Source organism: Petromyzon marinus, chromosome 36, assembly GCF_048934315.1.
Source record: "Petromyzon marinus isolate PM22_M1 ecotype Great Lakes invasive population chromosome 36, UKy_Petmar_22M1.pri1.0, whole genome shotgun sequence".
Taxonomy (NCBI): domain Eukaryota; kingdom Metazoa; phylum Chordata; class Hyperoartia; order Petromyzontiformes; family Petromyzontidae; genus Petromyzon; species Petromyzon marinus.
The window spans coordinates 12,937,335-12,963,530 of NC_133702.1; the positions used below are offsets into that span (position 1 = coordinate 12,937,335).

Sequence of the window (26,196 nt, forward strand, 5' to 3'; positions counted from 1 at the left end):
GTATCGTGTCATCTGCAAAAAGATTTACCCTGGAATGATCCAGGTCAGTGCCCAAGTCACTGACATAAAGAGAGAACAAAAGGGGGCCGAGGATGGAACCCTGTGGAACCCCTTTTGTTATCCTAGCACTGTTTGACCTCCAACCATCTGTGAATACAGTTGGGTGCGACAAAAGAGGTAATTTTGTAACCATTTTACTGCGTTTTCGGAAAAACCGAGGCAACTTAGTTTACTAAGCAGGGTGTTGTGGTCTACTGTATCAAAAGCTTTGGACAGTTCTAGAAAAAGACAGGCACAGTACTGCTTATTATCAAGGCTACTGTAAATGTGATTCAGAGAGTCTAATGCAGCAGATGTGCTGTATTTTTTTCGGAACCCAGATTGTTTTAGATGTAGTAGATTGTTGGTGGACAGGAAACTGCTAATTTGGTAGGTCGATAATTTTTCTAAAATTTTCATCAATGGGGACAAAATTGAGATAGGTCGGTAGTTATTTGGATCATCTTTAGAGCCCCCTTTGTGAAGTGGACGGACATAGGAATGTTTTCATTCTAGAGGAACTGATGCTTCTTTGATGGACAGGTTGAAAATATGGGCTATAGCTTTGTATATTAGGCGACCAACAGTTAGTAGAGCAAAGACGGGAATACTATCTGCTCTGGTAGAGGACCCTTTGAGGTAGGATAGTTGTTTCAGAACATTACTTTCGTGGATTGGCTGGAAACTAAATTCGTTTAATGTTTGGACAGGGGTGTAGGAATTTGCATTGGCAGGGGTGACTCCCAATACATTATCAAAAGATTACCAGCTTCAGAAAATTGAAGGTTAAAATTGCGAACTTTTTTTTGGGATCTGAAAAATATTCCCCATTTCGGTTAAGCTCAACGGGCAGATTGTCTGTTTTGGATGCCTTTTCGATACATTTGATTGTTTTCCAGAAAATCCTGGCATTTCCATGTGATTCCAGGAGAGTGGAGGAAAAGTAGGCATTTTTTGCATGCCGTATTTTTTTTACGCATCTATTCCTTAATATCCTGCATTCTAGCCAGTCATTGAGCAAATTACTTTTCTGAGCACATGCCCAAGCCTTGTCCCTAGTTTTCATGAGCTTTGTAATCAAAGGATCAAACCATGGTGGGCGGTTGCCTTTAGTTTTAAATCTAACCAACGGAGCATGTTTGTTAAGAATTTGGAGAAACGTGTACCTGAAGGTCTCCCAAGCCGTAGTCAGGTTGGGGATATCACAGACCTTGTCAATATCCGAGTGAAGCACATCATTGGTAAATTCCTGAGTGCTGAAGTGTCTCATAGAGTGCTTCTCAACCAATTTAGGGGGGGCTTTGGGTCTGGCTGATGATCTCACCCCAAAAATGAAGGAGTGATCACTAAGGTTATTACCCAGAGCACCAGTCAGTGTGAAATTGTGAGGGGCATTTGTCAATAGGACGTCAAACAGAGATGACTGTCCCGGATTTTTTAGGTTGGGTCTTGTGGGGACATTTATTAATTGAAACAGATTAAATTCATCTGCAAAATTTGTGGCCACGGCCGGCGGGTTTAGCCAATTCCAATTTAGATCACCCACTAAAACTATTTCACCTTTAGGGAGGCCCCCAAAAAGCTCTCTCAGTGCAGATGCAGCTTCAACATCCTTCCCACTAGGCGGTCGATAGCAGCACACTACCAATATCTGTTGATTATTTGGGAGAGTTATTCTGAGAGCCAGACCTTCAAATAGTATTACGAACATAGATGGCATTTCCACCTCCTTTAGATCCTCGGTCAAGCCGAAAAAGGTTGTAGTTGTCAATCGCAGTCTGCAAGTCATTGACGGCAGGAGTGAGAAATGTTTCTGTTAGGCAAAAAATGTCCAGGTCAAGATTTGCCACTTCTAGTTTTAGTTAACTTAATTTAATCACAAGCCCTCTGATGTTGACATGTAGAACACCAACACCTTTCCTGCCAGAAAAATCTACAGAATTATACGAGTTATTTTCATTTGGGCCAGGATGAAGCTCAATACCACTAAGAAATAAGAAAAGTAGAATTAATAGTTTGCACATGTATTTTCTGTGAAAGGATGAAGAGCGGCGAACCTTGGACGAATAGCAGTAGCTCGCAGATGGTGTTATTTTAAGAGCAGAATGAAGTTTGGAAGGAGTGCTGGTGAAGTAATGGGATAAAGATAGGGTTTAAAAGGATACAATGATGGAGTGTAGAAGTGTCTATGAGCTGTTTCATTAGCAGGTGTAGTGGCAAATCAAGCAACAAGTATGGACGCAAAGTAACGAGGGTAGCTGTTTGTAGAGTTGAGTCTGGCACTAGATATGGCCGGGAGGGACAGCAGTAGGATACACAGCAGGAGAATTGCCATCTCTAAAATATCTGGGGTAAACACAGCGGAAAAGAAAAAAATATGTATGAGGGTGACGAGGGTGACGATGGTGACGACGAGGGTAGCAACGATGATGAAGGTGGCGACAGTGACGATGGTGGCGACGGTGACGAGGGTGACGATGGTGATGAGGGTGACGACGGTGACGACAGGGACGATTGTGACAATGACGGTGACGACGGTGACGATGGTGACGACGGTGACGACGGTAATGACGACCGCCCTGGCAGGCTCTTGCGCAGTGCTGAGTGTCAGCAGTGGACAAGAAAAGGAGGCGGCCGGGTGGCTCGAGAGACTTGGAGCCAGTACCGCCGAGAGCCTGCGTTCAAACCCAAACGTGATCAAACCGTGTAGTGAATGGTAGCAGCCTGTCCCCCAATGACTCACATCCATCGAGACCCATAGATTAAAATAGACTCACAGATTCAAATGTAGACCCATAGACTTAACGTAGAGACTGATAGACTCACCGCCACAGATTTGTGACTCAACAAGATTCTTAAGCACATAATTCTCAGCCTGATCACCAAAGACTACAAAAAAATCCAACATATATATTATCTGGCTCTGCACTTCATTTGTCAAAATTCCAGCTCTGAACATGGCAAATATCGGTTTAACCGTCACTGCGATGAGCAATCATCTCTGGCGCAGAGCAAGCGGACGAGTGCTGCACCCGAATGCATGTGTGGACTAGAGGGCACTTGCAGGGATCTCAGAGGTAGCTCTGCGATATCCGCTTCCGCGGGCTGTTCTCTAAGACCAAGGGGGGTGGCGCAGCTCTGCGAGAGTTCCGAGCGGATTCTTTGTCCGTGCCACCGCCGCGTGTCCAGGTCTGCCCGAGCCACTGGAGGTGCAGGACAACGGGGACGGTACGCACACGGTCAATTACCTGACGAGCCAGGACGGGCCCTACACCATCGGCGTCAAGTACGGGGACCAGGAGGTGCCCCGCAGGTACGCGACAGTCTTGCGCGCGGTGGAGCGTGGGTGCTCGCTTAGACACACGCGCAGGTGCACAGGCGCCTGCTCCGGTGAGTTGTAAACATCGGCGCTGGGGAGACAAAGGCGGCCGGGCATGGCGCCGGCCGCACCGCCCGTTTGTGCGCCGTTGCCAGCCTGTGCAGGCGATCGCTCACAGCACTTACCCCAGCAGCAGCATCAGTAGCAGCAGCAGCGTGTGGGAGTAAACGTGGGACCTTTGTCAATTTACGCTCCAATTTACGCCCCCTGGGCTACTCCTCTCTGTACAAATCTCAAAGAGGCGACCGCTCGGCGATCGTGCGTTCTGCTGCTGTGGAGGACCCCTGCCCTCCCTGCCCTCCCTGCCCACTTCCAGAATCGTGACTCCCAGCTTGAAAACCGATTTTAAATTCAAAGCTTTTTTCCTGTAGCCTGTAGTTTTACCATTGGCTTGTATCACAGATCTTCATGTTATCTATTTCGCGGGTGTAGTTATTATAGTCTTTGTCAGCTTTTTTTGTATTTCGTTTGGAATTATTTACACTTGGGAGTGTTTTTTTGTGTATGTGTATAACGCTCTGAGACTTCATGACGAAGACGCATTTTAAAATCGAGATCATTTTTATTATTACGTCTCTATTGGGTCACTGCAGCCCATTTAAGATCAAGGTGCTGCCGACGCACGATGCTAGCAAGGTGAAGGCGAGCGGGCCCGGCCTCAACTCGTCGGGCGTGTCGGCGAGCCTCCCTGTCGAGTTCACCATCGACGCACGCGACGCTGGAGAGGGCCTCCTGACAGTGCAGATCACGGTGCGTGGACGCGGCGCGGGACGTGGAGGTGTCAGACACGGGGACGCAGCTGGGTCACAGCTGGGCCACGGGGTCACAACTGGCACACAGCTGGCACACAGCTGGGGATGTGGGTACACAGTTGGGGACACGGAGACACAGCTGGACACGCGGGGAAACGGAAACACAGCTGGGGATGCGGGGACATGATGGCTGGGGACAGAACAGCAGGTTACACCGAGACATGGCCAGAGACAAGAGAGATGGAGCCATGGGACAAGCGGACAGATGGAGACATGGGGACACAGGAAACCCTTCCAGGGACACCACTGCTCAATACTGTAACGATCACACTCGCGGTTATGCACACTCGTGGTGAGATGGCACGGGCAGCGTCGAGGTGCGTGTGTGTTCCACGTGCCCCGTGGAGTCGGGATGATCTCCGCACCTGGTCACTGCCGCGCTGCTCGTGGTCTGAATGCTGGGATCTCTGGTCAAGGGGCTCCGGTTGCGCAAATGCCCTCTTGCACAAGGGGGATCGGTGACCCTTGACCCCTTGCATGGGGGCTCGGTGAAGCTTCGCCTGTGGTCCCACCGGAGGTCGCCGCCATCACCCTCGTCCCCGTCGAGGTTCCTTCTGCTCCACATCGGAATTTTGCTTCTAGTGCTGCCCTTGACCAATTGGGCTCTGCTTCCACTAATCACGTGACTCCCTTCGGGCCAATCGAGCGAGGAGTCGATAACCCACGATGCGATGGTTGTGTAATGATAACCATCGTCGCCATCGTCATCATCCTCGTCCCGTTCCCCCCGCTCCCCTCCCTCTCGCTAGGACGCGAAGGGAAACACGTCCGAGGCGACGATTTTCGTTCGCGATTGGAAATCCCGAGCGATGGAGGGCTCAAAGCCTTCCCCCCAGGCCCCTCAGGCCGCCCCCCACTCCACCCCAACCACCTTCTCCGTAAGGCGCCCCCCCCTCTTCCCCGCTCGTCCCCTCCAGCCTGGCCTGTGCCTGCAAGTGAATGCGGCGTGCTTGGATGGCCTGCTGCTTGCCCTTCGCTCGGCGCACGGTGGCTTTGCAAAGATCGCCCCTCTCTCTCTGCACAGCACGAACTTGCGGCACGCAATCCATTGCTTCTCGATCGGAGTGGGGGGGGTGCCGCCAAACTTCACCTTCCTCCCCTCACACTCGATGGGCGGCCGAGCAGCCGGTAGTACTAGGGCTGGCGCCGCGTGCTTGTGTTTGGGGTTTGGAGCCAAGCAGCGACGACGCTAGGGCGCATGGCGCGGAGTGTGTGGTTTTTTTCACTGCCGCGTGCGACGCAACTCCTCTGGCATGGGTCCTTCGCTCCCCGGTCTCCGTCTTTGGGGCGCCACGGTGGCGATATGTTAACTCCCTCACCTGGTATAAATGAGGTCGTGGGTTCGACTCTCTTCCCGTAGTCGAGTCGATTTCTCTCTGGGTCCTCTGGTTTTTCCCTCCACATTTAGAAAGATGCCTTTAGAGTATTTGGCTGAAATACATTTTCACGTGATCAGCCACTTTGTTGAGCTATCATTAGTGGCCAGGTCACTTCTGAAAAAGGGCTTTATAGCTCAAGTGGGCCTTCCCTGATCAAATAAAAATAGTTAGTTGGTATAAAACAAAAGTGGACCTCCAGAAATGAACGTCAGCTTTGTGACCGACTGGCACTGCCAAATAGAATTCTCCCCCGCACAAGCTTCCATTTGGGAGCTGAGCACCAGTGGCGCTGTGGGTAGCGCGCCATGACATGAACCCGGCGACCTGAAATCAATTCTCTGGAACATAAACCAACATCAGTGGCAAGTGAAGTTCGAACCGGTCCTGAGCGTCTACCCTCTTCACCAGCCCCCACACTGACGAGTGTGGTGAAGTATGGTCAAAGTGACGGTTCAGAGTTGGGCAAAATCTCATTTGCATGTGACTGAGATATCATTACGTTTGTATTTTGTAATTGGTGTTTTTTATCTGAATCACATGAGACAATTAAATCGTTCACTTTGTATCCACATTAGGTATCCAGTATATATCATTAAAATGTATTAGCCAAGCTCTGCAGTTAAGAAACCCCCATAACTGACGTGGCTCACACAGAGTGACCAAGCTCTGTAAGTTTTAGCGATGCAAACAGCTTTTTAAACGAGTAACTCCACAGAAAGTAGATCGGCAGGTCGCCTGTGATGAGATAAAGTGTGGGTACTCCCACCTCTTCCAAGACGTCTGGCCATTGTGGAGAAGTAGGCCAAGTACCCTCCCTTGGAGATCTGCCAGCATTGGCATTAGCGATCAATTACAATGCTGCACCTTTACCTTGTAATAGGTTTCTCTGCAGCACCCCTCGGAATGAAAGGACAAGACAAGGGTTTTAATTTATTGGGAAACTTTCTTGAATGTCCAAGCATCTGAAAGTGCCGTAAATCTCATCTCTTTAATAATGTGAAGGGCAGGTGTTCCTGTGCGGCACAAAGTGATGCAGCACCGGCCTGGAAGTTTTCGGTTGCGGTGTTGCTAATTGGTTATTCAAATTAACTCATCTCTAATTCACTAACGTGAGCAATTCACAGTCCAAAAAATGTGGACCATGATGCCGGCGTACGAACCCGTGGCCTACTCCGTACCGAACGACGACACGGGATCCATAACATCCGCCGCAAACATGACGGCGCGGTGCACTCGCAGGCAATGTCGCCGAGGCGTTAACCGGGGCGGCCAGGGGCGCTTGAACCGCGAACCTTTGCAATAAACGAGCGGTGTTGTGAGCGGAGCGCTTGGTGGCGACAATCTCTGGCAGGACCCGGACGGGAAGCCGAAAAAAGCGAACATCAGGGACAACGGCGACGGCACGTACACGGTGTCGTACGTGCCGGACATGACGGGGCGCTACACGATCACCATCAAGTACGGCGGAGACGAGATCCCCTACTCACCGTACCGCATCCGCGCCCTGCCCACCGGCGACGCCAGCAAGTGCACCGTGACTGGTACGTGCGGGTGCGCGTCAGTGAGTGGGGGACGCACCAGGTACTCATTTGAGGCTGAGTCGACCTAAGGGAGACCCAGGACCGGTTCAGATAATCGTCACTGGTGTGGGCCATGAGCGGAAATCGAACTTGGGTCACTGAGTTCGAAGTGCAGTGCGGTAATCACCATGCTAACGCTTTCCATAAAACGTACACGAGCGCTCGAACAGACACGCGCGATGCTGAATCTGCACATCAGCACGTGCACGAGCGCGGACGCGTTGGAGCTGCAGCCGTCAACCGCTGGGATGGCCGATTCACCGCTCGGAGGATTGCTGCTAACCCTCTCTCCTCTGCCCTGTGTCCCTCCCCGCAGTGTCCATCGGGGGCCACGGGCTGGGTAAGTACAGCTCCAGGATGAACAACTCACACTCATCCGCCCTATACAGAGGCGTGCATTTGGGTGGGCGCGTACATGGTCTACAGTGTGGTGGTTCAGTGAGTACGTGGGTGGGTGGGTGGATGCGTGCATGATCTAGAATGTGGTTGTTGAGTGCAGGGGTGGGTGAGTGGGTGAGTGGGTGCGTGCATGATCTGCAGTGTGGTGGTTGAGTGAGTGAATGGGTAGGTCAGTGTCTGTCAGACCAAGTTCGTAACATGGGTGGAGGAATCAATGTGTGAAGAAGTTGACATGAACGGCAACCGTGGCCATAGCAACAGGAGCGTGACGAGGACATATCATGGGAAAAATTATATCTCACGATACCAGCTTCCTCCTCAACAAGCGGACAATCCTGGGACAACCGGGACAGGCGGTAACCCGAATCCCCCGCCCCTCACCCCACCCCGCCCCCGTGCTAGGCGCCGGTGTGGGCCCCACGATCCAGATCAACGAGGAGACGGTGATCACGGTGGACGCCAAGGCGGCCGGCAAGGGCAAGGTGACGTGCTCGGTGTCCCGCCCCGACGGTGCCGAGCTGGACGTGGACGTGGTGGAGAACCGCGATGGCACCTTCGACATCTACTACACGGCGCCCGAGCCGGGCAACTACACCATCACCGTGCGTTTCGGCGGCGAGCTGGTCCCCAACAGCCCCTTCCACGTGCTGGTACGACAAGGCGCGATCGCACCCGCTAGTGCTGTGGGCGGCATGAGTGTTGCGAACGTCGCTGTGCCGGTTCTCGCCGCTGTGTGGCACGGCTCCCATGTGTGGTTCGGGTTGCACCGTGCGTGGTTCGGAGCAATGCCCCAGACTCCGCTCCAAGTGGCAGGGGGACTCCGTGTGAGTCTACGGATGACTGTGAATCTCTATGCCTCCGTGTAAGTGTATAGGTCTCTCTGTGAGTCTATGGGTCTCTCTAATGTAAGTCTAATGGTACGCAAGTTTATGGTTCTCTATATAAGTCAATGAGTCTCTTTGTAACCTTATGGATTTCTATTACTGGTAGGAACCTCCTGGTTACACCAGCCCACAGGGGATTATTGTGTCGGTCCGTCCGTCGTGCATCCAAAAATGGGAGGGGTGGGGCTGGGTGGAGAGGGGAGGGTGGGGAGGGGCTGGGTGGGGAGGGAGGGGAGGGGCTGGGTGGGGAGGGTGTGGCTGGGTGGGGGGTGGGAGGGTGGGGAGGGACTGGGTGGGGAGGGTGGGGCTGGGTGAGGAGGGGAGGGTGGGGAGGGGCTGGGTGGGGAGGGTGGGGAGGGGCTGGGTGGGGAGGGTGGGGCTGGGTGGGGGGTGGGAGGGGTGAGGCTGGGTGGGGAGGGGCTGATCACCCCGTGGTGCCCTTATAAAACTCAACGTTTAACCTACTCACGCCGGCTTGTGCCCGCCCTCACAGTCGGGCATATTTGCGGAATACACCACGCCGCCGTTGACCCTGGCCATTGACCGAGCAACCCAACGTTCCTACCAGCTCCCTCCGCGGGAATGTGTTTTAATTAGAGTCTCTTTTGTAAGTCTGTAGGTCAGTCTGATCCTACGTGACTCGTGTTAGTCTGTGGGTCTAAAAGCACCTCTACACTGGAGCATCGCCACAGGCCTCGGCCTCATCCCATTGTCTTTGAACTATGGCGCTGGACAAATTTATGTGCTTATTATTATTGTCATGGTGAAGCCAACGTATTGCAGTTTCTCAATGAATTCACCTGCACGCATGATCAAATGACCGGGGCTGCAGAATTTACGTCTTCTCAACACGGAGCCCCGAGCTGCGACAGGACTCTCCAGCACGCTTGGAAGAGCGCTCACGAAGCAATTTACGTGACGTTGCATACTTACAACGACTCGGACGAGCCAACACGTTGCGCGAGGCTCGCCAAGACGATGTCCCCGCGTGTCTCTGTGCGTGTTCAGGCCACGGACCAGCCGCCCCGCGGCACGGACGCCACCCCCGGAGGGCTCCGGCCGTTTAACCTCGTCATCCCGTTCACCGTGCAGAAGGGGGAGATCACTGGTTTGTATACGGACACAATCGCACACAGGCACTCTCGCGCACACACACTAGCACACGTGTACTAAAAACCACCATTCGCCACTAAGTGGCACACACACACACTGTGCGTACATGTGCCAAAGGGGAGGGGTTGGGGCTGGGTATTAATGGAGAGGAAGAGTAGTTGGGTGAGCATGATGTCACTTCTACTCCCCCCCACCTCTTTCTCCGTCCTGCTTCCTCTCTCCTCCTCCTCACACAGGACAAGTCCGCATGCCATCAGGAAAGACGGCACGCCCGGACATCACAGACAACAAGGACGGAACGGTGACGGTGAAGTACGCGCCAACCGAGCCCGGACTCCACGAGATGGAAATCAAGTACGACGGCAGTCACATCCCAGGTACCCCCCCCCGCACCGCAACCACGCCGCACTACACCATGCCACGTTATACACCACGTAGCAATATACCACACCAAACCACACTGCACCGCAACCACACCGCACAACACCGCTCCATGAGACACGGGTCATTGGCAATTTGTTTATTTGAGACACCTCCGATATATACAGTTGGCTACGCACGTTTTTTTTGTCCATCTCTTGCTGGCCTCCACCCACTCTGATAGAGACGAGGGGCTTGTGCCCACAATGTAATCGGTGCTACGGGAGCTTAGAGAGAATGGTGATGCTCACGATGCGACCGTACGATACGATGTGGGCTGTAGAATGCCGGATTCTTAAGATTGTATGACTCACTTGTTTCGCCTCTGCTTTAAAGCAAAAGCTGGAGTGTGTCTGATAATAGAATCCGGTCGCTGTGCATGTTTGAGACCAGATTGGTTTAAGTATATCCAGACCAGGCACAAGTTTGGGTCATGTCTTACTTTCCGGAGTATCTCTTAATCCGGAGAGGATGGCGTTTGCTAGCCGGTTTGGCTGCGAGTCAAACGTGGCTCTGTTGGAATGGAGGATTTCAGATGAAATCACGGAACGCCCCATCATTTGGTCTGCCAGACACTGTTTCATCTCATCATCCACACTGCATTCAGCTCCCACCACACTGCAGGTCACAACAACACACTCACTCACCCACCCACTCACTACGCTCAACAATTATGTTGAATCATGACCCCCCCCCTTCCGCCTATTGCACTGTGAATGGAGCCATTACGAGCAATGTTCTACTCAATAATGCATGCCTTGCGCTGCTGCTCTGCGAGTGGCGATGCATTCTGCGTACGCTCCCACACGGCTCAGCTCCCACACTACGACTCCGGTGTTGCGGTTGTGCTTATGTCAATAATTGATGCATAGAGGCGGATGCTGAACTGAACAGCAAGAGCGATTTGTTTGGTAGAACGCTGCGGGGTCGGTGCATATCGGAAGCTGCCGTGGTCGCGCAGCGATAGATCGCTCGATCGGAATCCACATGGCAACAACTCGGTGGGACCCTCCTGAAAAAAGCCATGAGACTCTGTGAGGCGTTTCTGGGTAAGCAAGTGGAGTGATAATAATTAAAGTATGGATCTGAAACATTGACGAATAAATGGGAGCAAAAGGTGAAAAGTGCACAAAGAAGCATGGAGAGGAAGATTGAGGAACACCTGAATCAGAGAAGTTGCACGAGCTAAGGACATCACATTTACTGATGACAAGAGTGGGTGTGGGCGGGACGCATCATGTCCAGAAGGGATGACGTGCCTGAGAGGACGTCCACAGCAGAGACGGAGCGCTACGCTAGGCTCGTGCGCTGGCGGTGCTGGGGTGCGTCGACGCATCACGGCGTGATGATTGCCGGTGAACAGCTTGGGGAGGTCTTCATCCAGTCGTGGATTGATCACGACTGTCAAACGACCTGACTGTTGAACCCGTGTCCCCCTTCCCCCCCTCCCCACCTTGCACAGGGAGCCCCCTGCAGTTCTACGTGGACGCGGTAAACAGCGGGGTGGTGAGCGCCTTCGGGCCGGGGCTGTCCCATGGCGTGGCCAACAAGCCGGCCATCTTCACCATCATCACCAAGAACGCGGGCGAAGGTGACGTGCCCACTCACACTTGGAGCGGGGACACGGGAACAGCGGAGACAGAGGCACGGCGACAGGGGAGGCACGGGGACAGGGGAAAAACGGGAACAGGGAAGACATGGAGACAGGTGAAACAAAGGGACCAGGGAAGAACTGGAACGTTAAAGACACAGGGACAAGGAAGACATGGAGACGGAGGAACAGAGAGACGTAGACAGGGGAACAGACACCACAGAGACGGGGGAACAAAGACACGGGGATCAGGCCGTGAGAGACACGACTTTCACAAAGACCGCTCTAGACAATGACGCGCCCGTCCGTGTTTGTATCCCGTCATCAGGAGGTCTCTCTCTGGCCGTGGAGGGGCCCTCCAAGGCGGAGATCTCCTGCAAGGACAACAAGGACGGCACGTGCACCGTATCCTACCTGCCCACCGCGCCCGGCGCCTACAGCATCATCGTCAAGTTCGACGACCAGCACATCCCGGGCAGCCCCTTCACCGCCAAGATCATCGGTATGAGCACAAACCTAGTTGAGGGAGAGTATTTTCACCCCTTCGAATTTGAACTCTGGGGTTACAATAATGAACGTTGTTTGAACCCCGGAGCACAAAACGACGAGTACAGAAGTTGCGTAGGCATCTCTCAGGGCCTGCCGAGAATTCCGTCTGCCACGTTTTGCAACTAAGGTCGAGGGAGTCAGCGCATCAGCTCTCCATCTCTCCCGTTGATTTGTTCACGCGTCCATATCTGCTGCACGGGGTCATGGGAACTCTCGTGACGGAGATCCGATGTAAATTAAACTCCAGTGGAAGGTCGTGCTATCATTGGGGACTTGCCCGAGTGGAACCCGGCCACGTCGCACGCCCAGCATGTGGCGTATTTTTGACGCTTGCATCACGCTCGTCTGCAGCTTACATATACGTATGTCCGTACACGCGTGTGCACTCTCAGGAGCGGTAGTGTAGTGGTTAGCGCTCTGCGGTACGAATCTGGCAGCCCGAGTTCGATTCCTGCTCACAGCCAATACCAGTGAAGATTATCTGAACATCACCACTGGGGAGACAAAGGCGGCCGGACGTGGTTCTGCCACCCACCCCCTCGTATGCCGCGTCGGCCTTCATTGGTGCTTGCTAACAGCACTTTCCCAAACAGTCTGTTAAAGGCTATACGGTGGATCTTTGTCTTTGTTCGTGCGTGCGAGCAGGGGACGGCTCAGTGAGGACCACGCAGCTGAGCGTGGGCACCGCCACCGACGTCTCGCTCAAGATCCTCGAGTCAGACCTGAGCTCGCTCTCATCCAGCATCCGCGCGCCGTCCGGCAAGGAGGAGGCCTGCCTGCTCAAGCGTCTGCCCAACGGACACATCGGTGGGGCTACCACGTTCTTGCAAGCGCGCACACAACCACACACGCACACACACATGCCGCCCCCGTCCGCTGCAGCACAGACACGACTCAAATACACTCATTTGTTTTCCACTGGCACATCCAAGCCAGACCAGCCTGGAGCTGTCACCTTTTGAGTGGTTTTTCACTGCCGAGCCGTGACCAAACAGTGATTCGCTGGTGTCACAAGAAGACATCTGAATCTGGTGGAGCGGGGCCAGGGATGGGGCTAATGATGCTGCTAATAATGCTGCAGTCAGTATAACCCGCACTCGGCATCACCGCATCATCTCGTTCACCGCTTGAGACGTCGGTACGCTTTGAGGACACTTGTGGGATACAGCTCCGACGCTTCTCGACGTCACACGTTCTGTGAGCGGCACGGCTCGGCATTTGCAGTGCAAAAATAACACTGGTGCCACCAGAGGTGCGCCGGGATGGCCCAGCACGGCTCTGGCACGGCTCATATCTGCCAGTGAAAAATCAATTTATCATGTAAATAGCCACACGGTGTGGCTGCCACCTGGTGGATGTCGGTGGATGATGACGGCAGCTATGGGATTGGATATCGATGGATATCAGAGAGGATGTCGGTGGTTGTCAGGGGGGACATCAATCTATGTCGGTGGGTGGGGATGGACAATGCGTGCGGACCTGCCGTAGTGACGCATGCGTCGTGGCGTGCGTTGGCCAGGTATCTCGTTCACGCCGCGCGAGGCAGGCGAGCACATGGTGAGCGTGCGCAAGGGCGAGCGCCACGTGGCCAACAGCCCATTCCGCATCACCGTGGGGCCGTCAGACATCGGTGACGCGGCCAAGGTGAAGGCCTGGGGGCGCGGCCTCTCCGAGGGACGCACCTATGAAGTTGCCGAGTTCGTGGTGGACACGCGTGGCGCTGGTGAGTGGGCACGTGTGTATGTGTACACGTGTGTGTGTGTGTGTGTATTTACATGTGTAAGTGTGTATGGGGAGCGCACTACACTGTGAAGCTGGCGACCCGAGTTCAATTCCTGCTCACGATCAATAACTGGTGAATATTTGAACCGGTCCTGGGCCTCTCTTGGGTCGCCTCAGCCTAAAATGAGTACCTGCTTTGGTGTGTAAACATCAGCACCGGGGAGACAAAGGCGGCCGGGAGTGGTGCTGGCCACCCACCCCCTCGAGTGGCTTTGCCGGCCTTCATAGGTGCTCGTGAACAGGAGTTGCCCCCCAGATTCTATTACGGCTATACGGGGGATCTTTGTGTGTGTGTGGATTGGGACACAACCCCCGTGCACGGAACGGGCTCCCTGGCCACGTTGCCACCGCTCTGACGGTCCGCTCGTTCATCGCCCAGGTTACGGGGGCCTGGGCCTGTCCATCGAGGGCCCCAGCAAGGTCGACATCAACTGCGAGGACCAGGAGGACGGCACGTGCCGCGTCACCTACTGCCCCACAGAGCCCGGCACCTACATCATCAATATTAAGTTCTCCGACCAGCACGTGCCCGGTACAGGTTCCGCTACACGGCACCACAGTAGAGTGTGACGCTGCGTGCATGCGTGTGAATGAAACATCGCCACCGGGGAGACAAAGGCGGCCGAGCATGGTGCTGCCCACCCACACATTCATGTGCTGTGCCGACCTTAATATGTGCTCGCTAACAGCACTTGCCCCTATTGAAGGCTACACGGGGGACCTTTGTCTCTGTGTGTGAGCAGGGAGTCCATTTTCGGTGAAGGTGTCAGGCGAGGGCCGCATGAAGGAGAGCATCACGCGGCGCCGCCAAGCGCCGTCCATCGCCACCGTGGGGTCCACCTGCGACCTCAACCTCAAGATCCCCGGTGAGGAGTGCGGGGGGGGGAGCGGCGGCCACCACGACGCATCTCATGATCCCCCCGCCCCCACCCCTTCCTCGGTTCAATACCTCGTCACGATCGTGACAATTACACACGATGTATATAATAGGTAAAGGTGCGGCCAAAATCAGCTCACCGGAATCGTAGTATGGCGCGTACACCGCTTCCCTACTGCCTGGCCTAACACGACGCATACGAATCCACCGTAACCCTAACGCGATACATAAAAATCCACCTATTGCTGTACTGAACTGCTGTGCTCCAGTCTGTCTCTGCACCTTTACAAACCCAGGCCAGTTGGCCAGGTTCCGTAACCTCTACCATGGCCCCGGACGGAGCACAGAGGCCCTCATCCAGCGGTGAGATTAACGGAAGGGGCCCATGCGTTTTGTCCGCCGTAGGGAACTGGTTTCAGATGGTGTCGGCGCAGGACCGGCTGACGCGCACGTTCACGCGCAGCAGCCACACGTACACGCGCACGGAGCGCACCGAGATCAGCAAGACGCGCGGCGGGGAGACAAAGCGGGAGGTGCGTGTGGAGGAGTCCACGCAGGTGGGCGGTGGCGAGCCGCCGTCCTTCCCCGCCGTCTTCGGGGACCTCATCGGCCGCGACACGCGCTCGCCCTTCCGTCCCGACGGTGAGCCGCGGCGCTAGCACTGGCGCCGCTGTTTCGTGTGTATGTGTACACTCGTGTGCGTGCGCATGTGTGCGTATGCGTGCATGTATGTGCACGTGTATGTGGTGCCGGGCACGGTGCTGGCCACCCTTTGTGGTACCACAGTGGTTAGTGCACTGCGCTACGAACCAAGTGACCCGATTGCCATCCACACTCCCAGCCTATAACAGTGGTGAATATTTGAACCGTACCTGGGCCTCCTCTAGGTCGACTCAGCCTTGAGTACCTGGAGTGGTGTAAAAAGGTCAGCGCTAGGGAGACAAAGGTGACAGGGCGTGTTGCGAGCTAACCACCCCGTCGTATGCCTTGCCAGCCTTTATTGGTGCTCGCTAACAGCAATTGCCCCAACAGTCCGTTAAGGCTATAGGGTGGTCTTTGTATTTGTCTTTGTCTTGTGTTGCCAAATATGGTGGCACAGTGGGGAGCACAGATGGCGCATCTGTCAGTCATCTCAGTCAGTTAACCCATAACACTTGGCTCTGTCCTGTAACCACGTGGCCTCAAGGTGCATATAGCCTGACACAAGCGCTGTGGTGATGTCACCACCACTTATTGGCGAATGACGGCCGTTGTAGTTTCGTGTATGTGATCAGAACTAAGTCCCATCAGTCAGCTCCTCCGGCAAGTAAGGCTGAATTGGCTGGGTCGTATAGCCCATGTGCACATCCACTGCACGCTCAAGCAGATTCTGTTGTGCCGGATAGAGGAGGCTACACAGCGCGGATCTGGGCGTTCCTTTGTCTCTCGGCGCGATCCTAAGCGCGCGTCCCCCGCACAACGCACTTTTAAGCCCCGCGTCCGTATATGCGGCGTGCTAATCGTCCGGCGCCGCCGCTTCCCCGCTCGCTCACAGAGGCCGGCACGTACGAGCTGACAGCGCAGGTGACGAGCCCCGGTGGGCGCACGGAGGAAGCCGAGATCGTGGAGGGCGACGACGGCACATACAGCGTGCGCTTCGTGCCGCGCGAGACCGGCGCGCACACCGTCGCCGTGCGCTACCGCGGGCAGCACGTGCCCGGCAGCCCCTTCCAGTTCACGGTGGGGCCGCTCGGAGAGGGAGGTCCCAACAAGGTGCGCGCCAGCGGGCCGGGGCTGGAGCGAGGGGAGGCCGGCATGCCGGGTGAGTGTGCATATTCGCGCGTGTGCACACGTGCAAAAGCGATACTCTCATCTTATATTTATAGAGCGCCTTAAATCGAGGTGCTTCGTGTGATTTTCAAAAATGGTACGAGACATTATTTACATGGCAGGGGCGTACAAGGGATGAGGAATGGGTGACCACAATAGAGGGTACGTAGGGGTAAGGGAAGGGTAGGGGAGGGAAGCAATGGAGGGGCGAGGGGAGTTAAAAGGAAGAGAATGGGCAATGGTAGCCTTCTTATAGCGCGAGGATATCACGAAGAAAGGCACCGCTGTGTTTCACAGATACAGGCTGCAGTCGTTTTCGTAGTCGGGGGGCATAGTTGCTGTGCGTGTGATCCCAATTGAGTCGTTTGCGGTGTAATTTTATGAATCTGGCAAAGTTGGACCATGACGCTGGCACACAGTGGTTGGCTCATTAAAAATGACGTCTCGGGATCTTTAACGTCCGCTATGAAGCAGGTGACATGTAGTCTTTTTTTATTAATGTATACCGCGGTAATAACCAGGGAGGCTTGATGCATTCGAATCACGAAACGCGTTACCGCTGGAACGCGCCACCATCACAAATCTATAACTCCACACCCGTGAAGAAACTTATTAAAAACATGACATATTTTAGAGTGTTGACATCTCTCACCAACGTCGATCATCATCATAATCGGCCATTTTCATTCCGCTGCTGGATGAAGCCCTCCCCAAGACGCCGTCACCTCTCATGATCCTGGGGTGCAAGAATCCGCCCGGCACCCACGCTCGCACTGAGCTCGAAGCTCGATCCCGAGCATCGGCTGTCACTGATGCAACATTCAGTTGTCCGTTGAGAAGAGAGTCAGATGCTCTTCAGAGCTCGGTGGGGAGGCCTCGATGCGAAGGACTCCGTGCAGACTCTGACGAGAGACAAAATCTTTCCGTATGGAGACGGAGGCGAAGCCACGGCCGCTTGACCACGCTAGCGCTGCTCATTTCAATTTCGCCAGCTTGAAAGAGCCTCATTAACACCGTTGCCACAGCCCCCATTAACACTCCACCCTCCGTAATGTCGTGTCACCTTCCCCCCACACAGCGGAGTTCAGCATCTGGACGCGGGAGGCGGGGGCTGGGGGGCTCTCCATCGCCATCGAGGGGCCCAGCAAGGCCGAGATCTCATTTGAGGATCGCAAGGACGGCTCCTGCGGGGTCTCTTACGTCGTCACCGAACCCGGTGAGTTAATCGTCAACTTCATCGTCGCCGTCATCATTATCATCATAATAATCATTTAAATCAGCAGCAGCTGCATCATCACCCTCGTTTGAATATCAATGTATGAAAATTAAGAAAAGGCTTCAATTTCTTTGATATTGGCTAAAAGGTCCCAAAGACTTAAATATAACTGTCGGCTTCTTTGAAGTTGAAACCCTGGGCCTAAGGTTGGGATTATTTAGGACGAGGGTTGGGTGTTTGGGTAGGACGATAGACTAGAGTTTGGAGGTTGGAGTTGAGTTTTGGGTTAGGAAGCCTCAGTTATGGCTATGGTTAGGGCTCGAAGGAGTTAGGGATTAGTGGTTTAGGCTCGGGCTAGGTTAGGGGTTAGAGCGAGGATTCGAGGTTCAGGATCAAGCGGTTGGTGCTCGTATTAGAGTTTCAGTTATGGTTATTGTATTAGGCACAGTGGTGACATCCCACACACTCACCCTCACTCTCTCCCTCCCAGCCTCACCCTCACCCTCACGACCACACTCTCATCCTGTCTCCGTCCCCACAGGCGACTACGAGGTGTCCATCCGGTTCAATGACGAGCACATCCCCGACTCGCCCTTCACCGTGCCTGTGTCGGTGCCATCCGAGGAGGCCAGGCGCCTCACCGTAGCCAGCCTGCAGGTGAGCCACCCGCCCCTCAGGGCTCGTGGTCAGATTGTGTTTGAGCCGGCTGCGCCTCCAGCCGGGCGACAGCGGCCGAAGGTTCAACGATGTCCTAATCCTCACGTGACCTCGACATTCATTAGACCCCGGCCTCGACCCCCGGGCCCGGGTGACCCCTGCGCCGCCGCACGGTCACCGAGCAGTGACGGTGTCAGATGAGGCAATCGGCGTCATAGACACCCGTCAGTCGAGCGGCTCGACGCTTCGCCTGCCGTGTTTATGATGTTGAGCCGATCGGCGATTGTAGTCACGTCGAGCTTTGCAGACGCCACCGCCGCCGCGCCTCAGCGATTTTATTTTTTAAATAAACAATCGAGGCCTTAGGCCACGTCACAAAGTCTTCCGCGGTCATCCCGCATGCGCGGTGCGGGGTGGCGATAACGACACCGAGCGGTAGCCGATATCGCCCGACACGGGGGTGAGACCCGGCCAACGAGCTCGCTATCGTCCCTGCATCCTCGCCCCTAACGCCTCCGCATTGCGCCTCTCTCCCCGCAGGAATCGGGGCTCAAGATAAACCAGCCGGCATCGTTTGCGGTGCAGCTGAATGGCGCGCGCGGCTCCCTCGACGCCAAGATGCTGTCTCCGTCAGGCGCCCTGGAGGCCTGCAGCATCACAGAGATCGACGCAGGTGAGGACTCCGCACGGGCGAGGGGTGACGGGCGATCTGGGGATGCCTTTGTCCAGCAGTGGATTGAGCATGACTGATGGTTTCAGTTTCAGTTTATTTATTTTGGTATAGCCCTGTGAGCCATTCAGCTCTTGAATCGGGTGCAACCACAACAGACAAAAAAAAACAAAAACACGAACAAGAAAACATCTTAAAGTGACTATGTGACTGTGCAAACAGAAAATCCATGAAAAAAAACAGCAAAATAATCCTGAAAAGAGCACCGTACACCAACGCTGTGTGCAAAAAATCCCAGTGGGATGCAAATCAAACAACAACAACCACAAGAAAACTTAGATTAAGGCCGTCAGTCTAACTCCGTACTACAACAAAACAAACATGTCCAAACCAACAAACTTTTCGAAATCACCAAAGAATAAAGCCATAATTGCAACGTAACAGTGATCATAGGGACTGTGACCGAATTTTTACAATAAACTACATAAATAACATGTAACACCAAATCCTAAAGCCATAGCTGGCTGCATGAGTTACTCCACAACCACAGAAGCATCAGTCGGAGTATCAAGTTTTTCAATGCACCTTTAAGATCAGCACGCTAAATCAAAATACAGATAATACTTTGCAGCGTCATCCGGACCGAAACATTTTATTTTATTTTACGCCAATGAATAGCAGTGACAGCTAGGGTTGTACAACTCCTCTAGAGCAGTTTTGAGAGAAGATCTCATTGGTAGCGATTCCAGTTGCAGTTTATTGGCAATAGCATTCCATATCCTGGGGGCATCAATAGCAAAGGCCCATCCTCCAGTTTTTATACGGCAATAGGGAATGTGAAGCTGGTAAATGAGCGAAGACCCGAGGTCAAATTTGTTCTTTTAAACAGTGAGGAGATCCAACAGGTAGTCTGCGGATTTTTTTGAAAGCACATCGTGAATAAATAAGATCTGGTGCACAAGCCGTCGAACATTAATAGATGTTAAGTTTGACCCAATGTAGAGATCACAGTGGTGAGTCCTATATGGGCAGTTTAATGTAAATCTTAAGGCCGAGTGATAGATGGAATCGAGCTTCTTCAGTACAGTACTTGGGGCTGATTTATACACGATATCACAGTAGTCAAGAAGAGGCAGTATGGTATCTTTTATCAATTCCAAACGGAACATTGGGGGGAAGCAGCGCTTGTGTCGCTACAGAAAACCAATTTTTATCTTTGTCTTTTTACCAATATAATCAATGTGATCTTCAAAATTCAGTTTTGAATCCAGGATGACCCCAAGATACTTATAGATCTTGACTTGCTCTATTTGATAATTATTTAAGGAATGTAATTGGAGAAAAATAACTTCCTGCTTTAGTCCTGGTGAGAAGCATAGCACCTTGGTTTTGGAGGTATTCAGGACTAGTTTAAGAGCAACTAGCTGATGTTGTAGTTTGTTGAAATCACCCTGTAGCTTAGCAATCACGTCATCCAGAGAGCGGCCAGCAGTAAACAGTATCATGTCATCTGCAAAAAGATTTACCCTGGAATGATCCAGGTCAGTGCCCAAGTCATTGACATAAAGAGAGAACAAAAGGGGGCCGAGGATGGAACCCTGTGGAACCCCTTTTGTTATCTTAACACTGTTTGACCTCCAAGCATCTGTGAATGCAGTTTGGGTGCGAGAAACGAGGTAATTTTGTGACCATTTTACTGCGTTTTCTGAAAAACCGAGGCAACTTAGTTTACTTTGGACAGGTCTAGAAAAAGACAGGCACAGTACTGCTTATTATCAAGGCTACTGTAAATGTGATTCAGAGAGTCTAATGCAGCAGATGTGGTGCTGTATTTTTTTCGGAACCCAGATTGTTTTAGATGTAGTAGATTGTTGGTGGACAGGAAACTGCTAATTTGGTAGGTCAATAATTTTTCAAAAATTTTCATCAACGGGGACAAAATTGAGATAGGTCGGTAGTTATTTGGATCATCTTTAGGGCCCCCTTTGTGAAGTGGACGGACATAGGAATGTTTCCTTTCTAGAGGAACTGATGCTTCTTTGATGAAGACGATGGTTCCGGTGCTCACGATCACGGTGCCACCATCTGACGAAGTTGTTGGGTGGGCGGGCGACATGGCATGGAGACGGATGTGAAGTCGAGAGAAATGAGGTAGAGGTTTGAGACGGGGACAAGATTATTGAGGATCTTGAAGATAGTGAAGAGAGACAAAGAGATGTAGATGACTGAAAGACAATCACAGAGAGAAACAGCAACACAGGAAGAGACACAGTGAAACAGACACAGTGGGTTGAGTGAGTTCACGGAGGATCGCGATAGTCGCTTCATCGCATGTCGAGCGCTTGCCACTACTCACCGCCAGTTGTTTAATCCAATCCACGCCTCTGGTCTCTGTGCCGCGTTCCGCACGCAGACAAGTTCGCGGTGCGGTTCCTGCCCAGGGAGAACGGCACGCACAGCGTGGAGGTGAAGTTCAACGGGAGCCACATCCCCGGCAGCCCCTTCCGCGTGCGCGTCGGCGACCCTGGCCAGACCGGCGACCCCAGCCTCGTGTCGGTGTATGGAGCCGGGCTCGAGGGCGGCACCACCGGTACGGCCATGCCGGCACACACCGCACACTGGCACGGATGGGTTGGGGTCACAACGGCACCTGTGGGATCATAACGGACGCTCTGGCACACGCGGGAGTCACGTGGATTGATAGTGGCACGCATTGCACACACTGGCTTGAGTTGGTTCACAGTAGCACACATTTGCACATAGCGACGTATGGAGCATGTACATGTGTGTTGAACTTCTTTCGCACCGTACGTAGCCGACCGTACTTATCAGAGGTGACATACATTGGCTCTGGAGCATACCGGATGAACACGGGGAGATGCTCACAAACACGGGTTGTATAATACTGCCAAGAAAGGTCCCATAGTGTAGCTGCTCACCCTGAACTATAAATGCCCTGATAGTGCATTGTCTTTGTGCTGTTAGCTTTTTGGCGTTCTCTGGTCTAACACTTTGAGACTCGGCTCAAAAGAAAGCTGTCTCTGGTGTGGACCAATCGGTTTGAAAGACAATGCATATATTATCAGAGCAGGTTTTTTGTTTGCATGGTCACCATAAGTACGTGTGGTTAATGGAGACAGGATTCCTTAAAAAAGGATTCTGTTTGGTGTTTTAACATCTTAACACAACTGTTTTATTGCCAGAAAGGTAAAACCTATTGTTAAACACGGGTTTGCACTGGCACACGTTGAATCAAAATGGCGCGCAGCGGCAGCAACGCGATTGCAGCGGCAATGCACGTGTGGAATATTGACCCGGTGCGTGACGGTGCTTGCGATGGCCCACGTTGGCCGGGGGTGCAGGCTCACCGGCGGAATTTGTGGTGGACACGAGGCGTGCCGGCGCCGGCGCCCTGGCCGTCACGGTGGAGGGGCCCTCCAAGGCTAAGTTGGACTGCGTGGAGAGCTCCGAGGGCTACCGCGTCAACTACACGCCCATGGCGCCCGGCATCTACAACATCTCCGTCAAGTACGGCGGTCCCGGCCACGTGCCCGGCAGCCCCTACAAGGCAAAGGTCACAGGTTCGTGCGAGTATGGGGAAGTATGGCCGCCACGATGTGCAAGTTAGGGCTACGAGGATTTGTCGATCGTAATCACCTACTTTGTTACTCCGGCACCGTTAAAATCAAAGGCCGGAAACCCTCGACAAGCCACGCCCAGCGTGGCGTGGCTGACGGTGATGCTGATTTTGTCACCGAGCCCTGCCCATCACATCCCATTCAGCGGCACATGTGGCAGCAGGCGAGACTTTTTTCTCAACTGTTTCCGTGTTGTCCTATTAGTCGAGCGATCAAACCGATAATCGTTGGAGTGATCGGTTACTCATGTAATCTCATTACAGCCCGGCCCTTGTGGACAGATGAAATTTATTGAATTCTCAACAATCCTCAATGAAAATAAATATAATTTAGTTTACGTGTTATTCACACGATCATTCTTATAGCACAAGGGTTACCGTAAAGGAGGGTGCTGCTGTGTTTCCCAACAATCTTTAGTATTTTCGCAGTAGGGGGGCAATGTTGCTGTGTGGATTCCCAATTGGGTAATCTACAGATAGTTTTTCCCATTTGTAAAATTGGACCATGGCACCAGCACGCAATGGCATACTAAGTACATTTATAAATGCACCACTCTTATAACTGAGGTTACCATCGAATGGGTATCATGAATGACGTCGTGAAATCTTTAACGTCCACACTGTGACGCAAACGGCACGCATTTTATGGTTTCTAAACAGGCAGTATTAACCAGGGCAGCCTGCCGATATCGAACCGCAAACCTCTGCAGCAAGTGGCGAGTGTGCTATCACTGGGCTGCACCACCGTCCCAAGGTTGCACGACGAATTTTTGCGCTATCCGTTCCACGGAGGGGGGGGTGACCCTGACACCGCCGCGTTCACCAGCACTCACAGATCTCACCCCACCGCAACATCATTGACTGCCAAGTAAAGTGAGTGGGCTTGGGCAGGACGTGTCGCGGGGCAGTGGGGGGGGGCCGATGGCCGGTGGTCTAGGCTTATGAGAGCGCGGTGGCAGCACAAGGAAGGAACACGCCCCGACCATTCGGATTTCCAGGCCCAGCCATTTAGGGTTGAGTTCGCACCGAAGCAGCGTCGAGGAGCGACGGCGGCTCGTGCAGACACACGCTTGACCCTTGCCCCTCCCGCCCTCCCGCTCCAGGCCCTCGCCTCGCAGGAGGCCACAGCTCGCACGAGACGTCCACAGTGCTGGTGGAGACGGTCACCAAGTCATCCTCGAAGGCCTCCTCCTCGACAGCCGCTGTGGCCACCACCTCGTCATCCTCATCATCGGCGAGCGCCCTCACAGGGACGGTGTCCGCCACCAGGTTCACGTCCGACGCGACCAAGGTGCGCGGCGATTGTGCCTCCCGGCCGAGCTAAGGGAGACCTCTCTCTCCCTCCCGCTCTCTTTATTACAACAGAGGTTCAGAGCATCGATGCGTTATGGCCGTCCATCCGTGTGTCTGTAACGTGGGCTCATGGTAACGGGACAAGCAGCGACCTCTGACATTCAGAAGGTTACGTGCGAGCCGAGGAGAGCGTGATGAGAGCGGAGCGTGATGAGAGCGGAGCGGAGGGAGAGTGTGAATGACGGGACGTGCGTGCCTGCTTTGCCGTAGGTGGTGGCGCGGGGACCTGGGCTAACAAAGGCCTACACGGCACAGAAGAACACCTTCACTGTGGATTGCAGCAACGCCGGTGAGGCCCCCATGTGCTCGCACACCTTGAGTTGATGTGTGCGTATTGCTTCAATGGCTCCGTAGATTTGCGACTGTGTGGTCTCACACAGAGACTCATTGACTCAGAGACCCACAGACTCACTTCGAGATCCACAGACTCACATAGAGCCCATAGAAGTTCATGAATGTGTGGTCGACACTCTGGTCAGTGGTTCTGCAATGGCATGCTGGGACTTCTACGAATCTCCAGCGTGAAGGTGGCAGTGGGTGGATCTGTCAGGCGGTGTGCCGGTTCGAGCTTCCACCAAACCTCGTATTCAAGTCAGAGATTCCATCCTGCTGAGGTTCTTGAGTGGGCTCGGCGATGGTCAGGTTGCTTGTTCAGAGTTCTCGGTGTTAAAATAAAGACAAACTCAACATGGACACAGCTCTTCTCTACTTGCAAGCTGTTCATGTAGCCTGTAGCTCTGCTATCTGCTTAATAAGGGAGAACAGTAATGCACACGCATGGATCCTGCAACACTTTCCAACATGCGAGTCCCTAAATCCAACCTCTCTCACCGACTCATTCATCTTTCTTCTGCTCACCATGCCAAGCCCCGCCTTTCACAAAGATAAAGACCCCCCCCCCCCCCCCCCGATGGACAGAGCAAGTTCTGTTAGCGAGCACTTATGAAGCCTGGCAGGGCACACAAGGGGATGGGTGGCCAGCACCACGCCCGGCCGCCTTTGTCTCCCCAGTGCTGGTGTTTTACATACCACACCAGGTGCCCATTTAAGAATGAGTCAACCTAGTGAAGGGCCATGACTAGTTCAGATTTCGGTCACTCGAGCCGCCGTGTTCATAGCGCAACGCGCTAACCACTATGCCACCACTCTTCCCCCCGCGTCCCACCCCCCAAAGGTACCAACATGCTGATGGTGGGGGTGCACGGGCCCCGCACGCCGTGCGAGGAAGTGCACGTGAAGCACATGGGCAACCGCGTCTACAATGTTACCTACATGGTGAAGGAGAAGGGCGACTACGTCCTCATCGTCAAGTGGGGTGACGACGGCATCCCCGGCAGCCCCTTCCACGTCACCGTGCCCTAGGGCGGTGGCCACCAGTGGGACATGGGGCCGGGCAGCTACGGCTAGGGTTCGCCGCGACGACAATACGGCGATGATGATCGTGCGACGACGATACCGCGACGCGTTTCCGTACGGACGATGCCATCCGCGGTAACCGTATCGTCTATTTGGTAGAATGTCACCGTGATTGTCGTAACTCAATTTATTTTATTTGCTGACGAAATATTTTAAAGATTTTTTTGTATTTATCACGGTTGCTGAGCACAGCCCCCAAGCCCCCCCCCTCCTCCAAGGCACGGTAATTAAAGTTCCCAAGTAACCAGCTCGTCGTGCCCATTACTGTAAATCAGTCCTTTGCAAAATGTTTTCTGGAGGTATTAAAGGCATGATGATCATACCACACCGTGTCCGCGTTAATCCGATTACTTCACGACTCCTTGCGCGACGGGCAGCACGTGCGTCCTGCGCGTCACAGGGTCGTCAAGTGGTGATGATGGACCTACTCACAGCAGTGGTGCAGATTGAATTACTCATGGCAGGCTTTCGCTGAGTTGAATGTGGTGAAGTGATCTGTATTCACTTTAGAAGTGCAGCAAAAGCACAAGCACTATCAAATTAAATCGTGAACTAGGATTGGAAGTTACGGCAAACTAATATCGTGATTATTGGAAAGAAAAAATGTCGTTATCTTGAAAAATTATCTCGCAGT

At 53.4% G+C, this 26,196-nt stretch overlaps 1 protein-coding gene across 2 annotated transcripts in view; it reads left to right on the forward strand.

Moving 5' to 3' along the window:
• Nucleotides 1-25,884, forward strand: part of LOC116949264 (filamin-C) — a 65,756-nt gene extending 39,872 nt beyond the window's left edge. Inside the window, exons 26-49 of one of the 2 annotated variants that reach the window (XM_032966359.2) lie at nt 3,229-3,352; nt 4,012-4,168; nt 4,980-5,108; nt 6,961-7,150; nt 7,506-7,529; nt 7,991-8,238; nt 9,481-9,580; nt 9,822-9,962; nt 11,468-11,596; nt 11,925-12,098; nt 12,791-12,952; nt 13,665-13,868; nt 14,307-14,459; nt 14,671-14,793; nt 15,210-15,446; nt 16,339-16,605; nt 17,692-17,829; nt 18,371-18,486; nt 19,027-19,159; nt 21,570-21,746; nt 22,519-22,737; nt 23,897-24,084; nt 24,357-24,435; nt 25,321-25,884. In XM_032966359.2, coding sequence (XP_032822250.2) covers nt 3,229-3,352; nt 4,012-4,168; nt 4,980-5,108; nt 6,961-7,150; nt 7,506-7,529; nt 7,991-8,238; nt 9,481-9,580; nt 9,822-9,962; nt 11,468-11,596; nt 11,925-12,098; nt 12,791-12,952; nt 13,665-13,868; nt 14,307-14,459; nt 14,671-14,793; nt 15,210-15,446; nt 16,339-16,605; nt 17,692-17,829; nt 18,371-18,486; nt 19,027-19,159; nt 21,570-21,746; nt 22,519-22,737; nt 23,897-24,084; nt 24,357-24,435; nt 25,321-25,508 — 3,800 coding nt within the window. In that variant the 3' untranslated portion in view covers nt 25,509-25,884. The remainder of the gene's footprint in view (nt 1-3,228; nt 3,353-4,011; nt 4,169-4,979; nt 5,109-6,960; nt 7,151-7,505; nt 7,530-7,990; nt 8,239-9,480; nt 9,581-9,821; nt 9,963-11,467; nt 11,597-11,924; nt 12,099-12,790; nt 12,953-13,664; nt 13,869-14,306; nt 14,460-14,670; nt 14,794-15,209; nt 15,447-16,338; nt 16,606-17,691; nt 17,830-18,370; nt 18,487-19,026; nt 19,160-21,569; nt 21,747-22,518; nt 22,738-23,896; nt 24,085-24,356; nt 24,436-25,320) is intronic. The other variant, XM_032966360.2, reaches the window with a different exon arrangement.
• The last annotated feature ends 312 nt before the right edge of the window (nt 25,885-26,196 follow it).